Consider the following 23,373-nt stretch of genomic DNA (forward strand, 5'->3'; position numbering starts at 1 on the left):
TTTGCGTACCGAGGGTCTACACACAGCTTGACGCACCCACACACAAAGGTGGCCATCAGGATGAGGGTGATGTTGAGTACGTTTCTCCCCAACTTATCCAGAGTTTTGTACATGGAGTCCCTGCAGACATGGTCCATCGTAGACCTCCAAATGAAGTGGAAGATGGCTCAGGTAACAGCACAGTTTCAGGAAACAGACCAGACCTGCGCCACGTACAACAGAGAAAGTGCCTCACACCTGATGACCAGGATTTTACCCACAATGGAGAGGGAGTGGTGCTCTCAAAGGCTCAGTTTCTACCTCACCTTGGCGATGCGCTCCTCCCAAGATTTTGCACACTCCCCTCCGAGCCGTATTCCCAGCACCTTCAGGTAACCTGTGCCGACGGTGAAAGGATATAGGATTGGTTGGCCCAGATCCCAAAGAACATGGCCTCGCTCTTGCCTCGATTTACCTTGACTTCTGAGGCCCGTGCGAACTGGTCGCTGAAGCTCATGAGTCTGTGCACTGACAGCAGATCCGAGCAGAAAGCGGCGACATCATCCATGTGTGGGGAGGCTTTGACCTGCAAGTCCCCACTGCCTGGAATAGTTACCCCCCTACCCACCCCTCACCCCCCCCCCCCCCTCCACCCCCACCTCAGGCTCGCATCCTTCCTCCTACACACATGATGAGGCAAGAGAGAGTGGGCAGCCATGCTTGACTCTAGATCTGATCAGGAAGCTGTCTGATTCCCACCCATTGATTAAGACTGCACTAACGATGTTGGTGTAGAGCAATCAGGTCCAATTATGGATTCTCTCCCTAAAGCTCTTTTTGGAGCATATGTCCCATAAGTAAGTGTGCAATATAGGTCTTTGAAAGGAATATGCCAAGACCACTATTTATGAAGTGATTTCTCCTTTCTTTCTCTCTTGTTTCCTGAACACAGATCTGTTAGGTGTTGATGAGATGCACCCACTTTCTAGGTATTTGTCCTTCATATCGACTTCCCAACTCATCTCATTCAATCCCTCAATCCCCTTCCCCTATAATCTGGTCAGTGGATCCCCTCCAACATTCAGCGGTGCCTTGTTCCACACATCCCTTTGTTTAACGCGACAGCTTATTCATACAATCCAAAGCTTCTCCAAACCAAATCTCTCATTTGGTAGTTAAATTTAACATTAGCTTATTTGCCTACGTAGCTGCTCAGGAGGGTATGTGTGCCATGAGACACGTATTCAGTTAGCAAGGGAGCCAGAATCGGATGGCTGGGAGGTTTCGTATAGCCCAGAAACAAAGCCAGGTTTGAGCCTTGAGCTTCTTCGAGTAAGAAGTTGTCTTCTACTTTTACTCTTTCATCTCCTTGAGAGAAAACTATACAATCCGGCACCTAAATGATGCAAAACATCAAATGCGTGGTGGTGGGTGATGGGTGAGTACTCTTTGTTGTTACCGTCTGAATGTTTCATTTTGTTTGATGATATGAGCTGCAGGTAGACAGGATAGTGATAAAGGTATTTGGTACATGTGCCTTTATTGATCAGTGCGTTGAGTGTAGGAATTGGGAGGTCATGTTGTGGCTGTAGAAGTCATTGATTAGGCCACTTTTGGAATATTTTGTTCAATTCTGGTCTCCCTGCTATAGGTAAAATGTTGTGAAATTTGAGAGGATTCAGAAAATATTTACAAGGATGTTGTCAAGGTTGGAGGGTTTGAGCTATAGGGAGAGACTAAATAAGCTGGGACTATTTTTTCTGGAGTGTCGGAGGCTGAGGGGAGACCTTACAGAGGTTTATAAGATCATGAGGGGCATGGATAGGTGGAATAGTCCTTTTCGGCGAAAGTGAAGACTGCAGATGCAGGAGGTCAGAGTCAAGATTAGAGTGGCGCTGGAATAGCACAGCGGGTCCGGCTGTATCTGAGGAGTAGGAAAATCGACGTTTCAGGAAAAAGGCTGATGAAGCCCTTTTCCCCAGGGTAAGGGAGTCCAAAACCAGAGAGCATCGGTTTAAGGTGAAAGGGGAAAGATTTAAAAGGGACTGGGTTGCCATCTTTTCACACAGAGGGTGGTGTGTGTATGGAATGAACTGCCAGAGGAAGTGGTGGAGGCTGGTACAATTACAACATTTAAAAGGCATCTGGGTGGGTACATGAATAGGAAGGTTTAGTGGGATATGGACCAAATATTGCCAAATGGGAGTGGATGAGTTTAGGATATCTGGTCAGTGTGGACGAGTTGGACTGCAGGGTCTGTTTCTGTGCTGTCTGATTCTATGATTCCTGGGTATCTGCATTCTTTGGAAGTGTTACAATTGATACCTTTCCTCGCTCCCTTTCACGATGAACATGGTTCCATAATTTCCAGTCTCTCTTCCTTTGCTCCTCCAACTTTGTTGGTTATTGCTCCCTTTTCTAATTCTGGTCTCATTGTGGGACCCCCACCATTGCTACTTCACAGGCACTAAATGGAATTCCATTTTTAAAAAATTTTTATTTTTCTCAGTAAAAAGGCACCATGGGCAAAAGATTTAAGTCAATATTTCCACCACCAGGAAACCACCCAGGTGGTCGGGGAACTGTCACAAGCAAAACCCAATAAGGGCATTGCTTACATGAAAAAGGTGAAGCAATTAAATCAAAATAAACTTTGGAATTTTATTTGCTCTTTTTTAAATTGCAAAGATATATTTGTATGTATGCGTTGTCACAAACACAGTTCGATTCTGTACAGTAGCAAATCAACGAACAAGCAAACATTTGAGTTTGACTCAATCTCAACAAACCAAAGGTATCTCTTACACATTGAAAACTATATTACTTTGGGATGTGGGCAACATTTGTTGCCCATCAACTGAGTGGCCTGCTGGATCAGTTAAGTGGAACTACATCACTGTGGGTCTGGAGTCACACATGGACCAGACTTGGAGAGAATGGTAGATTTTCTTACATTAAGGACATTAGTGAACATGACTTTCTCTTTTTACATTCAGTGCCAATTGTCAATTCATAGAATCCCGATAGTGTGGAAACAGGCCCTTCAGCCCAACAAGTCCACACCAACCCTCCGAAGAGTATCCCACCCAGACTCATTCCGCTATTACACTACATTTACCCCTGACTAATGCACCTAGCCTACACATCCCTGAACACTGTGGGGCAATTGAGCATGGCCAATCCACCCTAACCTGCACATCTTTGGAATGTGGGAGGAAACCGGAGCACCCGCAGGAAACCCAAGCAGACACGGGGAGAATGTGCAAACTCCACACAATCGCCTGAGGCTGGAATCGAACCCGGGTCCCTGGCGCCGTGAGACAAGTGCTAACTGCTAATTGTCAGCTTTCAATTCTCTGTTTGTTGATTGAACCAGCTACTGTTGTGGAATTTCCATCCATATTCCCAGATCTTTAGCATGAGATTCTGGCTCATTATTCCAATGACACGTCACTATATCATTGTAATCCTTAAATTTCTTTCCTAAACATCTTATTCGCTCTTCTCCTCTAAGATGCTGCTTAACACTTACTCCCAGCCTTCCTCATATATCCTTAAATATCTCAGTGTCAATGTTTGACAAATTTTCCCAAAAATATACTTTAGTAATAAAATTTGTAAAGGTATACAGCAAAACCTACTCAATTTAGAAATTCCAGAAATGCAATAAAGTTTGATTTGCCTCCATTCACCACTTTCTACTCATGAGTCCAATATAATTGTAACGTTCTACGTTTCCAGGGAGCTTTCACTACATTAAAGACACTTTCTAAAATGGTGGTGGTATATTACAGGTCAGTCAGATTCCAGGCTATTGTGGTAACACAAAGTCTTTACATGTGAGTCGTGGTCTGGAGTCACAGATTGTGATGGTAGAAGCTCAAACGTCCTTTCCAAATGTTAGTGACTATGACCAGGACTCTCTCTCTCAACCTCACTGCTTGTGAGTTTGGCAGGTTTGTAGGTTGGCATTCAACCTGTTTACCCCCTCCCCCCACCCACTGATGAGCACAGTTCCCATAGCTGCCAACTCCTGGCGTGGGACTTGAACTCAATGTTTCTGGTAGAGCAGCAAGGATGCTCCCCATTACACCACACCTCTTTGTCAAATGTATACAAGTGATTATTTATTTTGGCCGGTTATCTAGCAGCTCCTGTTCTCAGTCTACTTTCAAGCCATGCCCTTTCAGTCAGTTGTTCCTGAATAGTCAACACGATTGGGAACCTTAACTAATGTTCTGTGTTTTAATCTTGCCTATTCTGGGAGGGCTGTTCATGATCGTAAATGGCAGAACAGGGTCCCATGGATGAACTGGGAGATCCACTCCCTACTGGAGTCCAGTTCTGAGACGTTTAAGTCGGGTGACCCTGACCTATACAGGGAATCCAGGTATGACCTTCAGAAGGCCATTAGGGACACCAAGAGGCAATATCAAATTATACTTGAGACCCAGACTAACTCACATGGAAACCCAAACTTTGGGACTTACACAACATAATAGGCTACAAAGCAAAGTCGAGCAGAATCACAGGCAACAGTACATCCCTACCCAATAAGCTCAATGCATTTTGACATTCGCTTTGAACAGAAGGGCAGTGAAACAACATCACCTGTCCCAACAGCCTCAGATGCACCTGTACCCTCAGTCATCGCCACAGACGTGGGATCAGCTTCTTAAGGGTGAACCCATGCAAAAGGACAAGCTCAGATGGAGTCCCCAGCTGTGCACTCAGATCCTGTGTGGACCAGCTGGCAGGAGTGTTCACAGATATCTTCAGTCTCTCCTTACTATGATCTGAAGCCCCTCACCTGCTTCGAGAAGACCATCAGCATCCCAGCGCCAAGGAATGATTATACAGCCTGCCTCAAGGCTACTGCCTGGTGGCTGTGACGTCCATATTTATGAAGTGGTTGCAGAGGTTAGTCATGGCTCACATCACCAGCAGCCTCTCAAATTGCCTTGATCCCTTGCAATTTGCAATAGGTCCATGGTAGATCCTACATTCATCCCTGGAACATCTGGACAACAAGCATACCTACATCAGGCTCCTACTTATTGACCAAAACTCTGCCTTTAATACCAGCATTCTTAACATGCTCATGTCAAAACTCCAGGATCTCAGTCTCTGGTCCTCCCTCTGTAACTGGATTTTTGACTACCGGGCCATCAGACCGGAAGTCAGTAAGGACAGGGAACAATGCCTCCTCCTTGATAATCCTCAACACCAGTGGCCCCGCAAGGCTGTGAACTCAGCCGGTAATGGTACTGTGTGGCCAAATTCTGCGCCTACTCCATTTATAAAGTTTGCTGACGACACCAGCATTGTAGGTTGGACCTCAAAACAATGACAAGATGGAGTACAGGAAAGCGATAGAGTGCATAACAGCATGGTGTAACGACAATAATCTCTCCATCAGCGTCAGCAAAATGATAGAGTTGGTCATCGATTTTGGGAAGGGGAGTAGAGGGCACACTCCTGTCTGTATCAATGGTGCTGAGGTGGAGATGGTTGAGAGCCAGGAGTAAATATCACCAACAGTCTGTCTGGTCCATCCACGTTGACACCACAGTCAAGAAAGCCCACAATGCCTCTACTTCCTCAGGAGGCTAAGAAAATTTGACATGTCCATCAATATTCTTACTGATTTTAATGGATGCACCCTAGAAAGCATCCTATCCTGATGTATCCCAGCCTGGTACAGTAACTGCTTTTCCCAAGACTGAAACAAATTACAGAGAGCTGTGAATACAGTCCAGTCCACCACGCAAACCAGCTTCCCATCTGCTGACTTCATCTCTACTTCCCATTGCCTTGGGAAAGCAACCAACATAATCAAAATCCCCTCCCACCATGATTATATTCTCCTGCACCCTCTTCGATCAGGAGAAGATATAACTGTTCGTGTACATATACAAACAGATTCAAGAATGGTTCTTCCCCACTGTTATCAGACTTTTGAATGGACCCTCTTTAATATTAACATGGATCTCTGCATCTTCTCGGCAACTATAACATTATATCCTGCACTCTGCTCTGTCACCCTGATGCACGATCTCCCTGTAAAGCACATAAGGCCCTTTTCACGGGACCTTGGTGACAGGAATAAATCAAATCAAATCAAATCAAAGGGAAGATACAGAGCCTGCCTTCACATAACATAGAAACTGATGCTCGAGAATTCTGTAAATTGTATCCCACAGTCTGTTAACTGCTGATCACAAAAGAAACATGATGTCTTACAGGACAAAGGGAGACCATTTGGCTCATAATACCTGTGCCAACTCTTTTGAAAGAGACATCTAATTAATCATATATCCTTTCCCTTTTCAAGTGCATCTGTGATTCCTATTCCAAACTGAATCTAATTTCGCTGACCTTTCAGGCAGCATTTTCAAACAGCTCATAGTTGTGTAGGGCCACACAAGGATAGGTTTCTGATTCCTGATGGAGTACAGGGTCTGGGGGTGAAAGGCATTGAAGTGTTCGATCAGCCATGATCGCTATGTATGATAGAACAGGCTACATGGGCTGAATGGCCCACTCTTGTTCGTATGTGTATGAAGGGGTGAAGAGATTCGATCAGAAGTTGAAATGGAGTTTCGAAGAGTGGCAGATGAGGTGAACCAGGTTCAAAGAAATAGGCTTTTCAGAGAACACAATATGTTGAGAAGTTAGTAGAAAGAGCAGAGGGAGAGATAAATTTTTATGTGTCGTGCCAACCTTTCCTAGATCTGAAACCTTTTGTGGCCCTATATTCCCCTAAGGTTTCTGCAATCCTCTAACGCAGTTCTCCTGCAACAATACCCTGATTTTTAATGACTGAACGTTGACAGCCTTACTTTCAGCTGGACATTAAACTCTGGCATTCTGTCTTACTCTTCGATATGTGGTTCCCCAGCTTCACCTCATTGACTGAATTCTTAGCCACCTGACCGAAATTGACTCCAGTGGCTAGGTTCAAATATTTGTTTAATAATCACTCCCAAGCAGTAGTTTTGGGGTATTTTGCAAAGTAGGAAGCAATAGGGGAATAAAGGGTTATGGGGAAAATGGACAAGAGAGGTGTTGGATCAGCCATGACAGAGCAGGCATGAGGGGCTGAATGGCCTTATCCTATTCTTATTTATTACGATCTTCCAGTTATAAATTGTTGTTGAAAGCGCAGATGTCAAGCAGCAGGTATTGGGGAGAAGAACAGACGTATAGACAGAGAGATGTTGAGCTTTGGTCACTCTGATCATTGTTACTTCAGTTGTGTTGATGCCATACCCAATGGTTAACTATCAAAAGAGAGAGAGATTGACAACAAACTGGATTCCTCTCTTCCTGCAGAGCTGTTGGGAAAACCTGCCTCCTCATCACTTACACAACCAATGACTTCCCTGAGGAGTACATTCCGACCGTGTGAGTATCCATTGCTACTTTGTTCACTTCTACTTTCAGGTCTTCCTTACATAGGATGGTTACTTTGGGTTTAGAAGCCTCTGAGTTTCCTGATGAATAAAATACTGGCCTCTTGGCAACATGAAGCCATTGTCGTGAGTGTGTTGCTGGAAAAGCACAGCCGGTCAGGCTGCATCCGAGGAGCAGGAAATTCGACGTTTTGGGCCAGAGCCCTTCATTAGGAAGCCTGATGAAGGGTTCCGGCTGGAAACGTTGATCCTCCTGCTCCTCGGATGCTGCCTGACCGGCTGTGCTTTTCCAGCAACACAATCTCGACTCTGATCTCCAGCATCTGCAGTCCTCACTTTCTCTAGCCATGAAACCATTGCCAATTGTCATAAAAGATACACCTGGCGCACAAATGTCCTTCAGAGAGGGAAATCTGCTGTCCTTACTTGGTCTGGCCTATGTGTGACTCCAGACCCACAGCAATTGTGTGACTCTAAACCATCCTCTGGGTAACTATGGATGATCAATAATAGGAGTTGGGAGGTCATGTTATGGCTGTATACAACATTGGTGAGGCCACTTTTGGCATGCTGCATTGAGTTCTGGTCTCCCCGCTGGCGGAAGGATGATGTGAAACTTGAAAGGTTTCAGAAAAGATTTACAAGGATGTAACCAGGGTTGGAGAATTTGAGCTATAGGGAGAGGCTGAATAGGCTGAGGTTTTTTCCCCTGGAGCTTCAGAGGCTGAGGGGTGACCTTATAGAGGTTTGTAAAATTATGAGGGGCATGGGTAGGGTGAATAGCCAAGGTCTTTTCCTCAGGGTTGGGAAGTCCAAAAACACAGGGCACAGGTTTAAGGTGAAAAGGGAAAGATAAAAAAAAGGGACATCAGAAGCAACTTTTTCAGGCAGAGGGTGATGTGTGTGTGGCATGAGCTGCCAGAGGAAGTGGTGGAGGCTGGTGCAATTACAACATTTAAAAGGCATCTGGATGGAGGGATGAGTAGGAAGGGTTTAGAGGGATATGGGCCAAATGTTCACAAATGAGACTAGATTTATCTAGGATATCTGGTTGGCATGAATGAGTTGGACCAAAACCTCTGTCTCCATGCAGTCCATCTCTATGACTATAATCTAATGCATGACCTAATGCTTAATACTAAAAAATTAAGAAGTATATTCATAAGAATTTCAAAGCTTTTAAATCCTTTCCAGAATTCATTCCGTTATAAAAACAAAGTTTGATCCAATAAACCATGTCAAACACGGCTGCTCCTTTAATAGACATTTTTAATTATCAATAAAATGTTAACTCAGCCTCACTTTACCAATTAAGTGCTTTGGGAGATTTTGCAACTTAGCCAAGCGTTTAGTCTGACCGTTGCTCTAATAACAGCCTTTGGAAATAGCAACTGCTATAGACCAGACCAAACCCCTGCAAAACACACCAGGGAGATAGCCTAGACTCTAACTTTTATCTTATTTAAAGGCAAGTGTAAGATGTTGCATTCCAGATGGGATTCAATTGGTCAAACTAGTAGGCTTTGAACAAAACAGATGTTATTCTTATACCACAGTTAAAACACAATCAAAAAATAAGAATTGTTTTAATTTTAACTCTGTTCAAATACTTAACAAAACAATATATCATGTAACTTCTACTCATCAACTCTTCCAGTGTAGCAGCAACCCATAAACAAGTCCTTGGCAAAAGCAACTTCAGCAGTACAGAACTGTGCTATCTCCAGTCTAGGAAGAAGTACCAAATGAGTCTAGCCGCAGAGACAGAACTCCAGCTTTTTGTAGCAATAGTTGGAGAACTATCTCCAGCAGCTTCAAGTCCAAAAGACCCAACTTCAACAACTGAAAGCAAAATTAAATCCCTCCCTGGCTTTGAGTGATCCTGACTCAACCCACTTATGCTTCTTTTTTCTAAAAAAAAAATCAAAGCTATTTACGCTGCTTTTCATGGAGTAGCCACCTAGGCACCAAATTTACAACATGCCCCTTCAAGAGAATCAGGAGAGACCAATCCCTCTTAAAGGCACATCTCATCACACGACAATGAACATAATTGAAACTGAAGAACCACATGATCTCCACCAGTTTGTCTATCAATCAAAGCAAAATGTTTTGTTTTCAAACATAACTGACAGATCCAGCACTTTATTTTTATCATAACTAAAAACTGGGTATTTTAAGGACTTCAGATTGTGACACTTAAACAGAACTTATTTAATCTTCAAAAGCATTTACAATCATGCTATAAATTCATGGCTACCAGACAATAGGCTCGGGATTTTGATGAAATAGTCTGTTTGAACTCAGCACTAATTTCAAAATATCTTGCTTTCCCAACTGCACAATTCACATCTGGCTCCCTTTTCCTGTTGGAGAAAACAGAATCTTACGACAAAGGGCAAAAGGTCTTTTGCGTCCGGGTCCCACCCTTCATGCTTAAGTGTGTCTGGAGCTGGCCCAAGATCTATCCCATAATCCCAACATTTGCATTTTAGCAAATTCACATATTGCCAATCTTTCCTGTGAGACCAACATTTCTATAAATTGTTTGAACTGGTCATAAATAGTGGGCAACAATGGCCTGGCCTTTAATTCATTCAGATTCCAGGGCAATGCCAAAGAATTGACCACTCTTAATGCTGATTGACTTTAAAGTGAGTTTGCTTTGGAAGATCATTGTGCAGTCAATGAATGTCAAGAAATATGGTTACATCCTACAATATATACCTCTTGGCACCAGCAGGATGCCATACATACTTGAACACCAGCAACACCAATGATATTTAAATGGAACCATCAAAATTCTGAACACAGGAATGTGCGACATAGGGAAAGAGTGGACGGTTTGGAACTTTGAACCTGCTCCTCTTTCAGTAAGATCATCGATCATCTGGTTATGACCTACAGTCATAGAGTCATCCAGCATGGAAACAGATTCTTTGGTCCAACTGGTCCAGGCCAAACTTAATCCCAAACGAAACTAGTCCCGCCTGCCTGCTCCTGACCCATATCTCTCCAAACTTTACCTTTATCTACTCATGTAAATGTAACTGTGCCCATATCTACCACTTCCTCTGGAAGTTCATTCCACATGAGAACCACTCTCTCTGTAAAAGATTTGCCTCTCAATCCTTTTTAAAATCTCTCTCCTCTCACCTTAACAATATGCCATCTAAGTCTTGAAATTCCCCATCGTAGGGAAAAGATACCTGCCATTAAACCTATCCATTACCCCTCATGATTTTATAAATCTCTGTAAGTTCACCTCTCAACTTCCTACTGTCCAGTGAAAAGTGTCCCAGCTTATCCAGCCTTTCTCTATAACTCAAGCTTTCCACACCTGGCAACTTTCTGGTAAATCTCTTCTGGACCGTCTCTAGTTTAATAATATCCTTCCTATAACTGGGTGACCAGAACTAGACAGAGTATTCTCTAAGAGCATTACCAATCCCAATGTCTGGCCCAACCTCAACATGACTTCCCAAATCATGTATTCAAAGGACTGAGCAATGAAGGCAAGCATGCTAAACTCGTGCCTACATCTCAACACCACTTTCCTGTATGTACCACATAACCCTTGATTCCCTTGTCCTTCAAGAACCTATCTAACTCAACCTTTTGAAAACTTGACCTCCGCTTGCCTTCTGGGGAAGAGAATTCCACACTCTACTGAACCTCTGACAGAAAACAAAATCTCCTCACCTCCTTCTTAAAATGGAGGCCTGTTACTCTTGAACTATGAACCTTGGTTTTGGCCTCCCCCCACAAGAGGAAAGATCCACTTGGTATCCATCCAATTCTGTCACCTCAGGCTCTTATATGTTTCCAAAAAAAAAAATCACTTCACATTTTCCTAAATGAAAGGTCTAACCTGGACCAGGTTTCTTCAGAAAATAAACCTGGTAAACGCAGGGTGGATATTCACAGTGACTGGAGGGTCTAGAACCAAGGATCACAGTCCAAGGGTGTCATGTAAGCCATTTAGGACTGAGTTGAGGCAAAATCTTTTCACCCAGGAAGTGCTGACCTTGTGGAATTCGTTAGCCCAGAAAGCAGTGGGGCCTAAACATTGAATATTTCCATGGAGTTAGATATAGTTCTTAGGGCTAAAGGGATCAAAGGTATGGAGGAGAAAGGGGGAATAGGAGACTGAATTGAATTATCAGCCATGATTATATTGAATGGTGGAGCAGACTGGATGGGCTGAATGGCCTACCTTTTTCTATGTTTCTCAGCCTTTCGACCCAGGAATCAGTCTCAAGATCTGTGTTGGAAAGGACTCTGAAAGGATCTGAAAGGGTAAATACTGAGGAGTGTCATGATGTGACATGTACTCGTAGGGATCCTGAAGGAGTGAGACCTGATGCTGAGTGCTCCTCGAGTGTAACAATGTCCATCGTATCAATGCAAACCCATAACTAGTGGCGAACACACATTGAAATAAATTTTGTCAAATATGAGGGACTCGCCCAGTTTGACCCAGAAGTGGTTTCCCTCAATCACACCATATAAAGCAGGCCCTGTTGTTCCTTTCACTTAATGACAATGGTGACAGCAACCTTCACAGTTCAGTCAATGCAATGGGCAGTATGGTGGCTCAGTGGTTCGCACTGCAACCTCTCAGCGCCAGGGACCCAGGTTTGATTCCATCCTCGGGTGACTGTCTGGGTGGAGTTTACACGTTCTCCCCGTGTCTGCGTGGGTTTCCTCCAGGTGCTCTGGTTTCCTCACAAAGTTCCAAGATATGCAGGTTAGGTTCCCATGGGATTGGCCATGGGAAATGCAGGGTTACAAGTAGGGGGTTCAATCTTCAGAGGGTTAGTGTGGATTCTATGGACCAAATGGCCTGTTTTCCACACTGATTCTCTGAAGATGACTAAGTACACTGTGCTGCAGATGTCCAATCGCCTGTACAGTTGCAGTATTTTCCATTCCTCTTGCAATGCTTGGCAACATTCCATTGGCCTTCTGAGGGCACTGTCCCTTCTGTGACAGTCTGGTTACTCATCAAGCGCCAGCTGTACCCAGTTCCCTTTTCGAGTAAGCATAGGAGCTGTTTCCATCATACAAAGGGAAAGGATGTGCATTTATATAGCACCTTTCACAACTTTAGGATATCTCAAAAAGCTTGACACTCAGTACAGTGCAAGCATAGTTGACTGTTGTAAGGTAGCAATATAGTAAGGTAGTAAGGTTGTAATATAGAAGCCAGTTTGCAGCAAGATCCCAGAAACAACCGTCGAACAATGAATGCTATTTATTATGAATTTGGTCCAGGGATAAATATTAGTCAGTACACCAGGGAAAGTTCTTCTTCTTGAAAATGCTGGCATTGAAACATTTGTGTCCAGCTGAGAGGCCGGACATGATGAGCGCTGGGTTTAATTACTTATTTAAAAATCAGCGCCTCCTAGAGTCCAGGAGTCCCATTGGTATTGCTCTGGGTGTCAGGCCAGATGTGTGCTCACTCACCTCCCTCATGTGGGGCTTTAACCTATGACCTTCTCACTCAGAGATGCGAGCGCTACACATTGAACAAAAACTGACACCCTCATCAAAATCCTGCACTGGGTTATTGACCTGGAGCTGCTGAGGCTGAATTAATCTCATTTTGTTTTGGTCTGACATCTTTTCACTGTCTCCCCCGACAGCTTTGACAACTACTCGACCTCTGTGACCGTCGATGGTCATGCTGTGAACCTGGGATTGTGGGACACAGCTGGTCAGGAAGACTATGACAAGCTCCGACCTCTCTCCTACCCTCAAACTGTAAGGATACTTTCACAGAAAACCTGTCACTCTCTTTCTGTCTTTTCACAAGAGAGCGGGAGGACTAATTACTTCATTAAATAAGTGTATTGCCAATTGTATGGGATTGATCCTCATGCATGAGGTAGGCCTTGGGCCTAACTTCTTGCCTTGTCTAGCAGTGATAGGGATGTGATGGCCGAGTGGTATTATTGCTAGACTATTATCCCAATGATCCAGGTAATGTTCTGGGGACCTGGGTTCAGATCCCACCAGAGCAGATGGAGGGAATTTGAATCCAATGAAAGTCTGGACTTAAGAGCCTAATGATGACCATGAAATTGTTGGGGGGTGGAGAGTGGGAACTCCAGCTGGTTCACTAATGCTCTTTATGTGGAAGTACTGGAGTGGACAGAGTCACTTGACGCTGGGTTATAGCCCAACAGGTTTATTTGAAATCACAACCTTTCAGAGCACTGCTCCTTCGTCAGGTGAGGTGACACTTCACCTGAAGAAAGAGCAGCGCTCCAAAACCTTGTGTTTTCAAATAAACTTGTTAGACCATAACCTGGTGTCATCTGACTTCTGATAATGCCTTTTAGTGAAGGAAACTGCTGTCCTTAACTAATGTGTGACTCCAGACCACACAACAATGCGGCTGACCCTTAACTGCCATCTGGGCAATAAATTATAGCCTAGCCAGTGATGCTGTGAATGCATAAAACAAAAATATGATATGTCATGATCAATAAATGTTAGACTGGAGTATACCCTGGTCTGGCAATGCTCTGCAGAGACCAGGCTACCCAGATACCTTGGATCCCTGCTGTGACTGTGACCAGACAAAAGCAGTGGAAAGTGTGATTCCAATGGCACACACCCTCCCTCCCCTAGAATCAGACTTGGTGAACTTTGGCCTTGCTCGCAGCTTAGCTGAGCAAGCTTTACATTTGTGAATAATCGTTCCTTGGGAACATTATGAGCATGGGTGGCACTTATTAAAATGGTGGAAATCATAGTTAACACATTCCAGGGTTTTGATGCAGAAATACCACTCCAGATTGTAAAATTTATAATCATATTTGACTTTGGAGAGGGTGCAAGAATCGGTTTACCAGGATGCTGCCTGGATTAGAGGGTATGTGCTGTAAGGAGAAGGCTTGAACAATGGAGGCCAAGATGAGACTTGATAGAACTGTATAAAATTATGAGAAGAACAGAAAGGGTTGACAGTCAAAACCTTTTTCCCAAGAGTGGAGATGTCTAATACTCGGGGGCATGCATTTAAGGCGTGAAGTCAAGAGTTCAAAGGAGATGTGAGGGGCAAGTGGTAGGTGTCTGGAACATGCTGCCAGGGGCGGAGGTGGAGGCGGGTACAATAGGGGCATTTAAGGGGCTTTTAGATAAGTGCATTAATATGCAAGGAACAGAGGGATATGGACCAAGGGCAGGCAGAAGGGATTAGTTTAATTTGGCATCATGTTCGGCACAACATCATGGGATCTGTTCCTGTGCTGTACGGTTCTCTATTGTATGTCCTATAGTTTGACACAAAGCTGAGTAGAATGGAACTGAGGACCACTCAGCTAATTGTTGGACTTTATTCTTTTCCAGGATGTTTTTGTGATCTGCTTTTCACTTGTCAGTCCTGCTTCTTTCCAGAATGTACGTGTCAAGGTAAGTCCTGGGGGATAGTTCCTTAATCAGAAGAAATGAGCACTCACATTATCACACCTTGCATCAGAATGTTCGAGTCCAACCTCACTTCTCCTTCATGAACTTGAATGTTTCCTTTTCAAATATTTTCCTTAGCCTCAATCAGTGGCTGGTGGAAAAATGCAACTTGTGATTGTGGATCTACGTTAGAAAGGCCATGTAAATGCAAAGTGCTGTTGTTGTGGCACAGTTCAAATTCCCTTAACTCCAAAATGGAAAATAATATATCTTTTTAAATCCTGTTGCTCACGATTCGCCTGCTAGTAAAATTAATCTTCCTTTATGCATTCTTAGCAATCCATTCTCAGCTCCAATGAAGTCAATGCCAAGTCTACTGCATTGTAAACCCTAGTTGTTGTTCCAGTGTTAGACTTTAGGAAGGTCTTTTACACCCATTGGGTTGAATACAGTCTCCAAACACTTATAACAACATCTCTGAACAGCGTGGTTAGGAAATATTTATCAAACCTGGCTAACGTAGTCTGAGCAAAAACTGAACTGCTCAGTGTATTCAAGACTCCTCATAGGTAGTGCCTGACTGTCATGGTAAAGTGACACATTTTGTTTTATTGACTAGATCCAGATGGCAAGTTAGGAGCTACAGTAGATCTTCGGCCTGTTCTGATACTTGGTAAGATCAAGACTGATCTGACCATGCCCATCTCTGATGCTCTTTGACTCCTTCGTCAGTCAAGAAGCTCTGCATTAAAAGTACTCCGGATGGTGAGGAAGGCATTTGGTACTGAGCCGAGAGGTTGGGATGTCATGCTGTGGCTGTGCACGGCATTGGTTAAGCCACTTTTGGAATATTGCATTGAATTCTGGTCTCCTTGCTATCGGGAAAATGTTGTGAAACTTGAAAGGGTTCGGAAAAGATTTACAAGGATGTTGCCAGGGTTGGAGGGCTTGAGCTGTTGAGAGGCTGAATAGACTGGGGCTGTTTTCCCTGGAGTGTTGGAGGCTGAGGGGTGACCTGATAGAGGTTTATAAAATCATGAGGGGCATGGATAGGATAAATAGACAAGATCTTTTCCCCAGGGTAGGGGAGTCCAAAATCAGAGGGCAGAGGTTTAAGATGAGAGGGAAAAGATTTAAAAGGGACCTAAGGGGCAGCATTTTCACACAGAGGGTGGTGCATGTATGGAATGAGCTGCCAGAGGATGTGGTGGAGGCTGGTATAATTACAACATTTAAAAGGCATCTGGATGGGTGCATGAATAGGAAGGGTTTGGAGGGATATGGGCCAAATGCTGGCAAATGGGACTAGATTAATTTAGAAATATCTGGTCGGCATGAATGAGTTGGACTAAAGGGTCTGTTTTTGTGCTGTACATCTCTATGACTCTAGCCAGTGGTCCAGTCTTCACTGCTCTTTAGGGAAGAGAGTTGCAGAGGATCCTGGTCCTCAGAGAGAAAGAAGCCATTCCCATCGTAAATGGGAGACCCTTTGAAACTGTATTGCACAAGGATCCTCTCAGCATCCACCCAATTAAGTTTTCTCAGGATCATATTATAAGTAAAGTATAGTTGCATAGTCCCAGAGGACCATAGGACTGCTCTCCCATTAAAGAGAGAGAGAGAGAGAGAGAGATGACTGGTTTTGAGTTTAACCGGAGAGTTACCATATTTCAGGCAAGGGATGTTGTTAAGAAGAAGGTCACCCTATATTCTTCTAAACTCCAATAGATATAGGTCCAACCTGTCCACATTTCCTCAGAAGATGCACCTTGCCCAGAAACATGTTCATGGACTGCTCATAGAGTCATGCAGCACGGAAACGGGACCCTCTCTTGAATGAACCTTTTCATAGTTGAGAGTGTGTTGCTGGAAAAGCACAGCAGGTCAGGCAGCATCCGAGGAGCAGGAGAGTTGACGTTTCGGGCCAGAGCCCTTCATCAGGAATCATTCCTGATGAAGGGCTCTGGCCCAAAACGTCGATTTTCTACTCCTCGAATGCTGCCTGACCTGCTGTGCTTTTCCAGCAATACATTCTCAACTCTGCTCTCCAACATCTGCAGACCTCACTGTCTCCTGAATCTTTTCAGAACTGCTTCTAATGCAGTAATGCCTTTTCTCGAATAAGGAGTCCAAAATTGGACACAGTACTCTAGGTGTAGTATCATCAGCTGTAGCAAAACACCTCTGCATTTCGATCCTTTTTTTTAACTCACTTGTGGGACATGGGTGTCATTGGCTGGGCCAGCTTTTATTGCCCGTCTCTAGTTGCCCTTGAGAAGGTGGGGGTGAGCTGCCCTCTTGAATAGCTGCAGTCCATGTGCTGTAGGTTCACCAACAATACCCTTAGGGAGGGAATTCTAGGATTTAGGCCCTTCAACAATGAAAGAACTGCAATATATTTCCAAGTCAGGATAGTGAGTGGCTGGCTCAGAAGGGAACTTGCAGGGGGTGGTGTTCCCATGTATCTGCTGCCCCTACCCTTCGAGATGGAAGTGGTCGTGGGTTTGGAAGGGGCTATCTGAGGATCTTTGGTGAATTTCTGCATTGCATCTTGTAGCTGGTACACCCTGCTGCTACTGAGTGTCGGTGCTGGCGGGAGTGGATGTTTGTGGATGTGGTGCCAATCGAGTGGGCTGCTTTGTCCTGGATAGTATCGAGCTTCTTGAGTGTTGTTGGGGCTGCACCCATCCAGGCAAATGGGGAGTATTCCATCACACTCCTGACTTATGCCTTATAGATGATGGACAGGCTTTGGGGATTCAGGAGGTGAGTTACTCACTGCAGTATTCCTAGCCTCTGATCTGCTCTTGTAGCTGCTGTGTTTATGTGGTGAGTCTAGTTCAGTTTCTGGTCAATGGTAACCTCCAGGGTGTTGATGGGGGGAATTCAGTGATGGGAGCACCATTGGATTTCAAGTGACGGTAGTTAGATTGTCTCTTACTGGAGATGCTCATAGGCTGGCATTTGTGTGTTGCGAATGTTACTTGACACTTGTCAGTCCAAACCTGGATATTGTCCAGATCTTGTTGCATTTGAACATGAACAGCTTCTGAATCTGAGAAACTGTGAATGGTACTGAACATTGTGCAATCATCAGCGAATATCCCTACCTTTGACTGTATGATGGATGGAAGGTCATTGATGAAGCAACCCTGCAGTAAATGCAAACATTCTGTGAACCTTCCTAATCACTTGCTGCATCTGTCTACCAACTTACGATAAATGTGGACTTTGCAGGTAGTAGCAACTGTACAGTAAATTTGATTCTTTTATTTTTATGTAGTTTTGTGATAAACCGAAAAACTGATGTTGCAGAATGGTTGGCCGTTAAAGAAACTGTTGAAGTTGATGATAATGATGATCAGGCAGTTTTCTGCAACAAGTCATTAACCCACAGAATTGGTTTTCCAATGGGAGATGCACATTGAAACTTCACCCTTTCTCTTCTATCTCTCTCCTAATTTTATCCTTTGCAATCTGGACCCTTATAATTTTAATGAGGAACTGCCCTTCTCAGTATCAGTAGGTTTACTAATTATAAAAACCGAAAGAACTGTTTGTGCTGGAAATCAGAAACCAAAACAGAAATCGCTGGAAACAGTCAGCAGGTCAGGCAGCATCCGTGAAGAGAAATCAGAGTTAATTTCTTGGGTTCAGTGACCCTTCCTCAGAACTGATGAAAAAGTAGGTGTATATACAGAAGATCGGGAGGGGGGAGGAGTTAAGGAGTAAATGAAAGGTGGCGATAGAGCCCGAAGAGAGAGAAGAACAGTAGAACAGACAATGGAGTGGAAAACAATCCGCTGAGGAAAATAAATAGCTACAAATGGGGACAATGAGTGGCTAACAATATATTGTGTGTAATAGTAGAGCATTTAATAACAAGTGTGTGTGTGTGGGGGGGGGGGGGGGGGGGTGGGGGGTGGGGGTAAGGACATGGGTGAAGGTGCTTCAAGCCCTAAAACTGCTACTAATTATGACGTGTGAACCCCACAGAGTCCTGACCATCTGATCAAATTTCAGAACTCAGAAATGTTTTGTTCAACTTCTGATCCGTCTAAGCACCTTTCCATTAGCCTCGGGGAGCTTGTTTCTTGGTTCCTTCAGTTAGCCTCCCAGGCATGTTCATGAAAATTAAAGCTTCCTGAACAACTCCACTTCATTTTCATTCATAAGTTCAAACCACTCAGATTCTCCAGCTCCTCCTGTAACCTTGTCCAATCTTATGACCTTTCAGAAACCTTGATTCTCTCCAATTCAGGGATTCACTTCTGTCATTCCGCCAATAGCAGCTTTGCATAGAGATGTTTTTCAAAACTGTATCTCATTCATACAATGTGTCACGATACATTACATAACAGTCCTTACTTAACCTCACATAGAGTGCATAATATTTCTTACAATGCAGGAGGTTGCTCTTTGAGTTTCCAGACTCTTAATGCATGCCCCAAACTCTAGAATGCTAGTCATTAACCTGTGCAGCTCTCTTCCCTTCTTTCATACTCTTCTCTTTGATCAGCTGTTCTCATGTCTCCTTTGGTTTGGTGTCAAACATTGGTCACCTCGGAAGCAACGTGCGATATGTGGGTGCTATATCAATGCATGTTGTTAGCCGACATATTATAATTCAGAAACACTAATGGTTTCTAATGAAATGCAGAACAGAAACCAAGTTATATTTCCATTTGCACAGTTTCACTCTATTTGCATTTTACCAGGTAAGACTAAATACACAAGATATTATCTCTTTCAGGAAGTCTTCCATGGACAACAATGAGCATCTGCCTTCATTCTGAACTCTAACTAAATCCACTATTTTATTCAGGCTCAAGGACACAGAACACTTTCTCAGTGCATTTGTCCCAGGCATTAGTATTTGCATATCATATTCCCAGGTTAGCTATGGCAGGAGATAGATGCAAAGTTCATGTGTAAAATAGCAATCCCCACCTGCTTTCACATCCATTGTTCTTAAGGGATGAGTTAGTGAGCTCAGTATTGAATGTAGACAGCCATATTCCCTTCCCAGCATAGAGGGTCAGTTGGCTGGACAGCTGGCTTGCACCATGGAGCTAACATCACAGTACAGGTTGAATTCCTGCTGTGGCTGAGATTACCATGAAGATCCTGTTTCCTGACCTCTCTCTTTCTTCACTTGAGCTCTCGTAGCACTCAGGTTAAACTTTCACCAGTTGTCTCTTGCTCTCAAATACAGTAGTAGCCCAGAGGTCTTCTGGGGCTATGAGGATTTACCCACTAGACACTGTTGTGTTCACCTTACGGGGAGAAAGTGAAGATTGCAGATACTGGAGAATCAGAGTCAAAATGTGTTGCGCTGGAAAAACAGAGCAGATCAGGCAGCATCCAAGGAGCAGGAGAGTCGACGTTTCGGACATAAGCCCTTCATCAGGGATGTATGTTCAGCTTACCTTTGATTCTTAGAACAGTCAGAAGTGGGGTTACAAACTTCATTTGGTTGCATTTGTGGAGATGTTATCATGTGACCTTCCACCTCTAATTATCCCATCAAACCTTTTCCCTCCCCATCTGCGATATTTTTTTCAGCAATGAAAGAATTTCCAGAGGAAAATGGAAGATGAATTCCTCTGACTGCTGTTTTCAATAGCCCAGTGCTTTTGTTTCCCTGGTAGTCTCCGAGCGATGGTCAGGAGATTATCCTGGAAGCTCTTGGAAAATCCTGGAGAATTGACATCCTGGGTCAGAAGAGATTTACGTTATGCTCTTATTCCCTCTTTGGTGAAGGAATAATCAGCCTGGGTTCCATGTCTTCATTGCTGTCCAATTTGCTGGAGGTGCAAAGATGTGGCACGGTGGCTCAGTGGGTAGCACTGCTGCCTCACAGCACCAGGGACGCAGGTTCAATTCTGGCCTCGGGCAACTGTTGGTGTGGAGTTTGCACATTCCCCCCGTCTCTGCGTGGGTTTCCTCTGGGTGCTCCGGTTTCCTCCCACAGTCCAAAGGTGTGCAGATTAGGTGAATTGGCCATGCTAAATTGCCTCTAGTGTTAGGTGGATTAGTCAGGGGTAAATATAGGGGGGGTGGGTTTCTCTTCGAAGGGTCAGTGTGGACTTGTTGGGCCGAAGGGCCTGTTTCCACATTGTAGGTAATCTAATCTAATCTAATGTGGCTGTCAGGGGTCGATGACAATGTCTATCACGCCATGAATTGTGTGGTCAAAATAACCAGCCAACACCTATTGGACAGACATGAATAGATTTGTGGATGTGGTGCTGGAAAAGCACAGCAGGTCAGGCAGCATCTGAGGAAAGGGAGAATCGATGTTTTGGGCATCAGCCCTTCATCAGGAATGAGGCTTGCGGGCCAGGCGGGGGGGATGGTGGTAGGGGGTGTGGCTGAAAGATAAATGGGAGGGGGGTGGAGGTGCAGGGTAAGTTGCTGGGAATGCAATAGGTTGATGAAGGTGGGGGAGAAGGTGATAGGTCGGAGAGAAGGGTGGAGCGGATAGATGGGAAAGACAATGGACAGGTCAAGGGGCGTTGGATGCTTGGGAGTGGGATAAGATGAGGGGGAGGGAAATTGAGGAAACTGGTGAAATCCACATTAATCCTGTGTGGTTGCAGGGTCCCGAGGTCGAAAATGAGGCTTTCTTCCTCCAGGCGTCGGGTGGTCAGGGTTTGGCAATGGGGAAGGCCCAGGGCCTGCACATATTTGATGGTGCAAGGGGGTGGTGGAGTTGAAATGTTCAGCCATGGGGCAGTGGGGTTGGTTGATGCGAGTATCCTAGATTAGATGTCTGGGCTGGGACAGAGAAACGCGTGTGGTTAAAACATACCTTCTTGAAAAGAAAAGTGAGGCCTTTGAAGAATGTTCTTGAGTTTCTAGTTGATCTGGTAGAGAAAATTCCACAGACTGCCCACAATGTTGACTTATGTTCACTAAGAAATAAGAGGTCAAGTTACCACAGTGTTCTCCCGTAAGTCTGCAAGGAGGGTTACTACTCACCTTCCGTTCGGCAGCTTTCCTGAGGGTGTTCTTTCTCTTTGCAAGTTTTGTTTGTTTCAATTTGCATATGATGTTCAGAAATCCTGGATAAGTTGGCAGGGGAGAAAGAAAATGCAAATACCAACTGGAATTTGAATATGAGTTTTGGTTTGCCCTGCATTGGTTTCCTCAGAGTGTTTCTGCGCTACAGACAAAACAATCCAGCTCTTTCCAACAGGAAATCAGCTCCTGTTTGGATAATTGCAGCAGGATGTTGTGAAGTTATGAGGAGAGGTTACAAAATGTAAACATGTTCTCCTTGGAGTAGAGCAAGTTAAGAGCTGAGCCGGATAAGACTTTTCCAGTCGATTTTCACAGAGGAGGGAAAGGAAGATTATTCCCTGTGGGGTAAAGGGTAATAATTAGATATGGAGGATTTAACGTCACTCTCAAAGGGTCTAAGGGGTAGATTAGGTATTTCAATAACAGGTTTAGAAGAGATGTGAGGAAAGATTTTTTCATCCAGACGGTGATGAGAATCTGGAACTCATTTCCTGTGAGGATGGTCGAGGCAGAAACCCTCAGAGCATTTAAGAAGAATTTAGATGTACACTTGTGATGCCAAGGCAGACAAGGGTCAAGTGCTGGAAAATGGGACGAGAATTGATCGTTACTTCTTTTTGATTGGCACAGACCTGATGGGCCAGAGAGCCTTTCTCTGGACTGTCGACCCATTTTACACAAAGAGGAATGTTCTCTCCGAGAGAGTTATCCGCATTTGGAATGGTTGCTCTGATAAGTGATGACAGTTGATCCCATAAGTCATTGTAAAGGAGACCTGGAGTAAGGCAAAAGGCTAGGATATAGGACTGAACAAAATGGCTCTTTCTTTGAACTAGATCAGGCACAATGGGGCAAATGGCCTTCCTCCATGCTGTATGACTCTTTATACAGAAGCACAGATAAAGATTACAGTCAGCTGTGGGTCAGTTGGCTGGACAGTTGGCTTGCAAACATCACAGTACAGGTTCAATTCCTGCTGTGGCTGAGGTTACCATGAAGATCCTGTTTCTTGACCTCTCTCTCTCCCCTCAGTTGAGCTGTGGTAGCCTACCCAGCCATTCCTTGTAACTCATCAAGCTGCTACTATCCTGTGTACTTGAAGATTGAGGTTGGAGTGTATGAAGTTTGGATTGGAGGCAGCGTATATTGAATAATTTAATTCTGCACTGTAGATTATCTGCTGAGGCAGAAGAGTGGTGAGGAAAATGGAGAAGAGGGATGCTGCATTGACTCACTGATATAACTCCACAGAGGCCGGTATCCCATCACCAAGTCACTCTTTATTTCCACGTGGAGAGCCCTTGACACTGATCCAGTTCCCTCAGAGCCAGATCTCAGAGTGAACAGGATCTCTGACACTCCTGTTCTTTTTTTTTCTTTTTTTTCTCTGTTTTTTTTTTCTTTTAACCCCCACACTACCACCTAAGTGCGGTAGTGCTTATTTTTTTCCCCAGCACCCATGGTGTGTGTGTGCAGGTGTGAGACACAGTGAAAGACACAAAGTGCACAAATCTTTATTCAATTTCCACCA

At 44.2% G+C, this 23,373-nt stretch overlaps 1 protein-coding gene across 3 annotated transcripts in view; it reads left to right on the forward strand.

Annotated features, from left to right (window-relative positions):
• The first annotated feature begins 1,243 nt into the window (after nucleotides 1-1,243).
• The window catches only part of LOC122542238 (ras-related C3 botulinum toxin substrate 1-like), a 28,138-nt gene continuing 6,008 nt past the window's right edge, over nucleotides 1,244-23,373 (forward strand). The window contains exons 1-4 of one of the 3 annotated variants that reach the window (XM_043679765.1): nucleotides 1,244-1,417; nucleotides 7,315-7,386; nucleotides 13,046-13,163; nucleotides 14,757-14,819. In XM_043679765.1, coding sequence (XP_043535700.1) covers nucleotides 1,380-1,417; nucleotides 7,315-7,386; nucleotides 13,046-13,163; nucleotides 14,757-14,819 — 291 coding nt within the window. In that variant the 5' untranslated portion in view covers nucleotides 1,244-1,379. The remainder of the gene's footprint in view (nucleotides 1,418-7,314; nucleotides 7,387-13,045; nucleotides 13,164-14,756; nucleotides 14,820-23,373) is intronic. The other 2 variants (XM_043679767.1, XM_043679768.1) reach the window with 2 other exon arrangements.

Source organism: Chiloscyllium plagiosum, chromosome 39, assembly GCF_004010195.1.
Source record: "Chiloscyllium plagiosum isolate BGI_BamShark_2017 chromosome 39, ASM401019v2, whole genome shotgun sequence".
In the NCBI taxonomy this organism is placed as follows: Eukaryota; Metazoa; Chordata; class Chondrichthyes; order Orectolobiformes; family Hemiscylliidae; genus Chiloscyllium; species Chiloscyllium plagiosum.